Source organism: Monoraphidium neglectum, assembly GCF_000611645.1.
Source record: "Monoraphidium neglectum strain SAG 48.87 unplaced genomic scaffold scaffold00293, whole genome shotgun sequence".
Lineage (NCBI taxonomy): Eukaryota > Viridiplantae > Chlorophyta > Chlorophyceae > Sphaeropleales > Selenastraceae > Monoraphidium > Monoraphidium neglectum.
Window position 1 is genome coordinate 1 of NW_014013335.1, and position 7,389 is coordinate 7,389.

Below are 7,389 nucleotides of genomic sequence, written 5' to 3' on the forward strand. Positions count from 1 at the left end.
CCCCTTCCCACCCCCACCCCCCCTTGCTTGCAGGTGGCCGTCCTGGCCCTGGACGCAGCTGACGTGTCCACCACCTCACCAGCCACACTGCTGGGCCCCGCCGAGGCCGCCAAGCGCCTGCTGGAGGTGCGCAAGGGGGTGGGGCTGCTGAACGCGCATGCTTGTGTGTGGGTCGGTACGTGTGTGAGCGCGTTTGAGCATCTGTGCTGTGGTTTGTGGGACTTTCTTCTGTGTGAGCATTTGAGTGAATCTGCGTGTTGGTTAGTGCGTGGGTCTGCCTGTGCCTGTGTGAGTGTGTGCGCACGCGTGCGCGCCTGCAAGGCGCTGCTTGCGGCAGGCTCCGCTTTGTCTGGCATGACTCACATACGTAACCGCACCATTTTGTGGCACCGCCTCCCAACCCGGGACAGCTGCGGCCCACCACCCAGGTGTGTCTTACCACTCGCATCACTCACCGCTTCCCTCCCCCCTTCAACATCAACAGGCCCGCGGCTACAAGGTCGCCACTGTGCTGCAGCCCGCGTTTGCCACCCTCAAGGACGACAAGGCGCGCGCCACGGCCGTCCTGGCCGCCATCAAGGCCGCCGCCCCCGGCAACTCCAAGGTGCGGCAGAATGGTGTTGCCGCCTGGCTGCCTGCCACACTAATGCGCGCCCTCCCGCCTGGCGAGGCGCTGTGTCGTGTGGCCCGCTTCGTCAACACCGCGGATGCGACCTCATGGCGCCTCGCCGCCCTGCCGTCCTTCCCTGTCCTTGCCGCCGCTCTAGCCCGCGACAGGCACCCTTTGCCCTCAGCACGCCTTTGGCATCCCACTAATCAATCGCAGGTGTCTCAGCTTGAGAAGCAGCTGGCGGCGCCCTTTGATCCTTACGCCGAGTAGAAGGCGCTGCGCCGCACACAGCAGGGCGCGGCTACGCCAAGGGGCCGAGTGCGTTTGGGGGCGTTCGCCCTTTCGCAGCGTCGCGCCGCGCAGGGCAGCGGGGCCCATGGCTTAAAACAGCTTGATCGGAATTGGGCGGGCGGTGTCCGCCGCCATGCATGTTTGGGTTGGTCCGTCTTTTGGTGGGCTTGGGGTCGGCGCGGTGCCACGTTCTCACCCCACGGGCGGCGAAGAACGTATCGCTTCATCTAGCAGCGTTGGTTGTCTCCCTGTGTAACCCGTGCGGTCACCGTGTGCACCCCGCGCGGGCGTGGGTGCTGCTGGCCGAGGGATCGCGGCACGAGCTGCAGGTGCATGTCCCTGAAAGGATGCAGGGGCATGCGGTCTCTGAAGGGATGTGGGGCCACACGTGCAGCCGCATCTGCAGGGAGAGTGCCCTGAGTAGCAGCTCTGGCTGCCAGCCTGCCAATGGGTGGCAGCCGCGTATGGGTGTGGTTTGCTTTGTCAAATCATCACTTGTGAGGCAGTTGAGTAGCCAGCAGCACGTACATATACGGATGATGTTTTGCACTGCAGTTGACCGGGGGTATTTTAGACGGCGGTTTTTGACCAGGGCCCGGTGCATGTTGGACATACGCGTAGCTAGCATAAGTCGAAAGTTGTGATAGTATGTTGTTCAATCATGGCGTTCACGAGCAGAGCGAGGCGTGATCCAGCGTTTGCGAACCTCGTCACCCCGGACAAGGTACGTATGACGAGTGATGCGAATCGCACATGTACGTATCGGAGAAGATAAAAAATTTGACTGCAGTCACACCCGCACTGCCGTGCGATGGTCTGCGCCGAACATGCTGTTGTGCCCCAGTCGAAGCGCTGCGCGCGCTTGCATGGCGCACCCGTGAAGCTTGCACGGTTGCGCACCCTGCCAATCGTCCCATCTGCCGCCGTCACTTCTGAGCTCCCAGGTAGGCCCAGGGTCGTACGAGCAGCAGCGGCCAAACAGTCCGTCGCGGCCTGCGCCGGCACCATTTTTGACAAGTGGCGAGCGCCCCTGCGGCGCCGCCAGCGCGGACGCGGCCGCCGCCGGCCCCGGTCCCGGCTCCTACTCGCCAAATGTCAGCCTGACAGGCCGTGTCGCGCGCAACCGCGCCGCAGCCACAGCTTTCGCAGCGGGTTCCTGCGGCGCCGCAGGCTTTGCCACGCGCGCAGAGCGCTTCGGCAGCAACAGGGAAGCTGCAGAGAAGCCGGGCCCCGGCGCCTACCCGGATGGGTCCGCCGCGGCCTGGGTGAAAGGCTGTCGCCGCCGCCCGGCGACAACGCCGGCAGCGACGCGGCGGCGGCCGCGCAGCGGCTATGGCAGCGGCGTCCCGGCGACCCCGCCGACGATCCCGGCGCCACACCAGGCGTTCGGCTTCGAAATGGACGAGAAAACGGGCCGCCTCGTCATGCAGCCGCCGCCAGCGCCGGACGACGAGGCGGATGATGCTCCTGAAGCAGCTGGAGCCGGCGCCGCGGGCGGCGGTAGATGCACTCGTTGGTCCGCCAGCCGCGCCGCGCAGCGGCTGCCGCTGGCTCCCAGATCGGCCCTGCTCACACCGGCGCCGGGACGGTATGACCCGGGTTGCCTGACGGCAGCGGCAGCGGCGGCGTCGGCGTCGGCGGCGGGCACGAGCGCGTTTTTGTCTGCGGCGGAGCGCTTCCGAGGGCCGCCCGCGGCGGCGGCGGCCGTGGGGCCGGGCAGCTACAGCCCGCAGGCCACGGCACGCGGCAGGGGCGCTGCGTCGGCAGCGGCAGGCGGCGGGTGCGGCGGGTTCAGGGCCGCCGCGCCCGCGGCGGCCCATCAGCAGGCGTTTGGGCGGGCAGTGGGGCGGGCGGCGGTAGCGCCGTCGATTGCCGCTGGCAGCAGTGGGCCCGGGCCCGGGCCCGGTTCTTACAGTTTGGAAAAGGCCGGCGCATTCGCCAGGGTGCTGAAGGCCGGCGCACGTGTTGCGGCAGCGGCGGCGGTGCCGTGGGGCAGCGGCGGCAGTGGAGGGGCGGAGGGCGGCGGCGGCGGCGCGGCAGCGTGCGGTGGCTTCTCTTCTTCCGCGGCGCGATTTGCCCCAGCGAGCAGCGACGCGCCGGGCCCTGGTGGGTGGCCATGGCAGCGATGTCGTGCGTGGAGAGGGTTGGCAGCTTCGGAGGAGCTTCAGCTAAGGAGGACGCAGATCTCTGAAAACCCGTATCTGCTGCCCGCTGGCATTTGGACAGTAAAGGGCGGGCGCCGCCGTTGAAATGATATCTCTTATGGCCATGCTGGCCCCATCGTTCTGGCGCATGTTTATGTTGGCTGCCCACTGCCATTCACCACTAACCACCACTATCGTCCTGCCAACGGCCGCACGGCGGGCATGCCCGGCACACGCAGGGCAGTACGAGGCGCACGCGGCGGTGTCCATGCAGCGGGACGCCGCAGAGCGCGCCGCCGCCGCCAGCTGCCGCGGCACCTTCGGCTGCGCGGCCGCCCGGCCGGCTGGCGACTTTGTCGGCGCCGGCGCGGGCTCAGCGGCGGAGGCAGCGGTGGCGGCGGCGTACGCCGGCGGCGGCGGCGGCGGCGGCGGGGCCCCATCTTGCGACGACACGCTCTCCCCGCGGCAGCGGGCGGCGGCGCGGAAACCCACAGCCGCGTTTGCCTCGGCGACGCGGCGGTTCAGTGGCGGCGGTGGCGGCGCGGCGGCGGCGGCGCCCGATTATGCGACCTGGGACGGGCGGGAGGGCACCCTCTGGGGGGATCCCGCGCAGCTGGGACCCGGGGTGCACTTGCGGTTGGAGGACTGGGCCAAGCGCGGCAGCAGCAGCGGCGGCGGGCGCGGCCGCGCCGCCTCGGCGGGCGCGCTGCAGGGCGGGGGCGGCGCTGCAGCCGGGTTTGGCAGCGGCGTAGGTCGGCAGAGCCCTGTTTCAAAGGCGGCGGTGGCGGTGCCGGGTCCAGGTAGGGAAAAGGCTGGCGTTTTGCAACCTCGGATGGGGTGTCAAGATGAAAGGCAGGTTTTCGAGTCCAGACTTATGTGGGACCTGCCAACCCTGCATTCTGCAACCCACCGCCCTCACACGCCCCCGCCCATTCGCAGGCGCCTACAACGGCCCCCCCTCCGCCGCTGCCGTCCGCCCCGTCTCCATCCCCGGCCGCAACCGCGCTGCTTTTGACAGCCAGTCTCGTCGCTTCGCGCCCGCCGGGACGGCGGTGCCGGGGCCCGGGGCGTACGATTTGGGAGTGGGGTGGACCGCCCCCTCCTTCAACGTCACGCTCGATGCCTGATGGGCTGGTGGCACCGCTAATGATGAGCTGTCGCGCGGGTTGCACACCTTGCGGCGTCTGCCCTGCTTGTGGCCGTGTTTTTGGGCCGGCGTGGTACGGCGCCGTGGCTTTGCTGTGTGCAAGGGTGCAGTCATGGGCGTATTGATCACCGCCGCCATCACAGCACAGTACCGCAAGAGGTACCCTGGCCCAAGGCTACACCACGCAATAGCACCTGCCATCCTGGGACACCACTGTCAATCCAAGCCAAAGGGTTACCCGAGCAGTCCACAAGCCACGCAGCTCAGCACAGCGGCGCAAACAGAGATGTCATTGCTAGGGAGTGTCCAGGGAGTGGTTGTATGAATGAGGCCGAAAGCTCCCGAAGGAGTCTGTGCAAAAAAGCAAGGAATGGCCGCTTAGCGGAGCCAGGGGGGGCCGCGCCGCGTGCAGAACGGCAGGGAGCTGCTGACCAAGATCTCCGTCCCTTCGCAAATGTGAGGGTGGAGGTTTGACCAGAGGGCGACGGCAGTGTTCACGTGCAAAGGAAATGGGACCGGTAGTGTGTGCGACTGCACAGCTTTGTGAACTTCATATTGAGAAACTGATGCGAAAGGCAAGGCATGGCAGCCCTCAACGTTCATGCAGCGCGCGCTTTCCGCTGGAGTGAGCGGCGGCTGCGCGTGTGTTTGGAGCACATACAGGTGGCGTCTCTATCAGAAGCTTTCCTGTGCAAAATGAAAGGCAGGCACTTTCGTTCTGTCGCGTGTGGCTGCGCGCCCGCACACCGTCTCGTCGGGGGTGCTCAACAGGGGGTCCTCATAAGGAAGCGCCCCCCTGATGGAGGGCCGTACAACACCATTGGACGGGCGCCCCCTGATGAGCAAGCCTGCCTTTCTCTCCCGCGACATGCCCGTGCGCCCACCTTCAGGCGAGCGGCACGAAGAGGTGCAAGGCGTCACAGGGAAGCGAGGCACACAGGCTAGCGAGTAGTAACCCCCTCGGCTGCACAGATCACAGGCTGATGGCGGCAGTGCGCTCCGAGGCAAAAGCTTGGAGCTGCAATGGCGTGCGAAACGACGTCTTTGCCACTTGCACAGCCGAGCACCAGTTCAGGATCAATTGAGAATGTGCTGCATGTATGGCGCAGCACAAACAGAGAAGATGCGCTCGTGGCATGCAGCTGCACACGTGTGAAGGTTTTTGAAGGTCAACTGGTCCGCCGAAAGCGTACGCAGGTGCGAGATCACAAGGAGGGTGCACATAAGCCCTTCAGGAGGCCCGGGGCAGAATAAGAAGATAGCCGCCAGGCCTCGGCATGCCACGACGCAGAATTGCTTCAAAGCAGCAGCTGCCATGGCACCCAGCCGAGCAGGCGGGGGTGCATGTGCAAGTGCGAGTGTACGTGCGTGGGCAGGTGGTTGGGTGGAACCCTAGGTTTCGCGACGTGTTGGACGGATGTGTTGCATCCTGTGCTGTGCGTCGCAACGGCTCAGCTGTAAACCCACTTGGCCCTCCACGAGCCCTGGGAGGCACGCTGGCAGTTGAAGTCGAAGTCGTTTGCGCCACACACCCGCTGCGGCACCCAGTCAAAGTACAAGTCGCAGTAGGTGATGTCCGACTTTGCACCCGCCTTGACGCTCAGGCTGAACGCCGCGCAGGCCTTCTTCGAATTGGCCGACTTTGCGCAGGCGGCCTGGCAATCGGCCTGGCCCTGGCTTGCCTTGAGCTTGGTGGACTTTGAAGGCTTGGCGTACCAGCTGGCCGCAGCGTCCACTTGCACAAACGTGAGGGTGCCAGAGCCGCACGGCTTCTTGACCTTAGGGTTTCAGGGTAAGGGGCAGGGGGGACCAGCGGTTGAATTGCGGTCGCGCAATCGCTGCGACGCACGAGGTGCCGACGACGCGGCAGCAGGCGGCGCTCGGCCAAAGCTCGGGCGCAGTCAGGCTGCGACAAAAAACCGGCGGTGCGGGCGCGTTTGGCACCTGGCCCCTGCGTGTGGCAAGCTGGCAACACCTCCTTTGGTCGCGCGCCGGCTGGCTCACCGCGTCCATGAGCTGCGTGATATAGTTGTAGGCGTTGGGGACGGACGCGTACACCCCAGGGGAGCTGCGCAGGCCACACCCGTTCCTGCGCGGGACGGGCGCGGCCGCCGCCAACGGGCGCGGCGGCGCCCGGCACAAATGAGGGTCACACACAGCGCGAGCTGGGCCTTGTGGCTGTGCCGGGCTGTCAGGCATACTGAGCGTGCGCTCTACGGGTTGCGGGGCCTGGGCCCTGCTGCTGCTGGGTCGCGCGGCGCGGGCGGTTGAGCGGACCTGGTGGCTTGCCCACACTGCAGCTGCTGCTTTTGCAGTGTCTCTCGCCCCGCCCCCTCCGCCTGCCCACCCGTAAGAGGTGACGCCAACGACCCTGTCGTTTGCAGGGTCACCGGCCAGGGGGTTGGCCGCGTTGGCGGTGTTGAAGATCAGGGGGCCGCCGCTGTCGCCTGCGGGGACATAGGCAGAGGGGCACCCAGGATCAAGGGTGAGATGAAGGGCAGCTTCCAGGTCAAGGGAAACAAATGGGGATGACCAAGGAATTATCTGGAATTGCACGGCAACAGGAGACCCAGAGGTCACATCAGCGTTTTGGGGGGCAGCCAAAGGTGTCGCGCCTTTGGCTGCCCCAGGCCCCAAAAAACTAGTACTGCACTCGAGGCAACTGTGGCGCGTGCCGCCGCCGCCCGCCGCCCGCACCCACCTTGACACGTGTCCTGGACTGCCGTGCTGCCCCCGTCCATCCTCGGCAGTCCAAGGGCGCTGCGAGGGTCGGAGAGGCGCGCGGCACGGAATTTTCACGCGGGGCGGGCCATGGCGCGAGAGGGCGCACCTGCTCGGCACCCTTCCCGCCCGCCAACTGCGACAGCCGAGATGCGCGCAGCCGCAGCCGCCGCCGCGCCGCGGGCGCCCCGCCCCGCCTCGCGCCCGCGCTGGCAGCCGTCAGGACCCCCTTGCGCGCGGCATGCGGGCCCTGCTCCTTGGGGCCCAGGCCCGCCCACACTCTCACCAGATCCTGGTGGGCTCGCCCCGCGAGTCTGCGCAGCTGGGGTTGTACTTCAGCAGGCCGTACTGCAGCTTCTCAGGGGTGGCACCGTTGTAACCGCTCCTGTCGGCGCCCTGGGAAGTGGTGCCCCTGCGGGCGCGGGGTCGGGGTGTGGGGCGAGGGGACGCCGCAGGGTTGGGGCACAGGCGGGGCG

The 7,389-nt window shown here is 67.1% G+C and overlaps 3 protein-coding genes across 3 annotated transcripts in view; 2 read left to right on the forward strand and 1 right to left on the reverse strand.

The window, feature by feature from the left end:
* Positions 1 to 157: 157 nt before the first annotated feature.
* MNEG_2558 (hypothetical protein) lies at positions 158 to 880 on the forward strand (the record flags this gene model as incomplete). Its single annotated transcript, XM_014048959.1, has 3 exons — positions 158 to 175; positions 485 to 604; positions 827 to 880. 3 exons carry the CDS (start codon positions 158 to 160, stop codon positions 878 to 880), a joined length of 192 nt encoding a protein of 63 aa, XP_013904413.1.
* Positions 881 to 3,313: 2,433 nt separating this feature from the next.
* MNEG_2559 (hypothetical protein) lies at positions 3,314 to 4,172 on the forward strand (the record flags this gene model as incomplete). Its single annotated transcript, XM_014048960.1, has 2 exons — positions 3,314 to 3,845; positions 3,985 to 4,172. 2 exons carry the CDS (start codon positions 3,314 to 3,316, stop codon positions 4,170 to 4,172), a joined length of 720 nt encoding a protein of 239 aa, XP_013904414.1.
* A 1,471-nt stretch (positions 4,173 to 5,643) lies between these two features.
* The window catches only part of MNEG_2560 (hypothetical protein), a gene marked incomplete at both ends in the record, with an annotated part of 3,977 nt that continues 2,231 nt past the window's right edge, over positions 5,644 to 7,389 (reverse strand). Inside the window, 5 exons of the mRNA XM_014048961.1 lie at positions 5,644 to 5,970; positions 6,197 to 6,281; positions 6,540 to 6,639; positions 6,894 to 6,952; positions 7,200 to 7,325. Of these exons, the coding sequence (XP_013904415.1) occupies positions 5,644 to 5,970; positions 6,197 to 6,281; positions 6,540 to 6,639; positions 6,894 to 6,952; positions 7,200 to 7,325 (697 nt within the window). The remainder of the gene's footprint in view (positions 5,971 to 6,196; positions 6,282 to 6,539; positions 6,640 to 6,893; positions 6,953 to 7,199; positions 7,326 to 7,389) is intronic.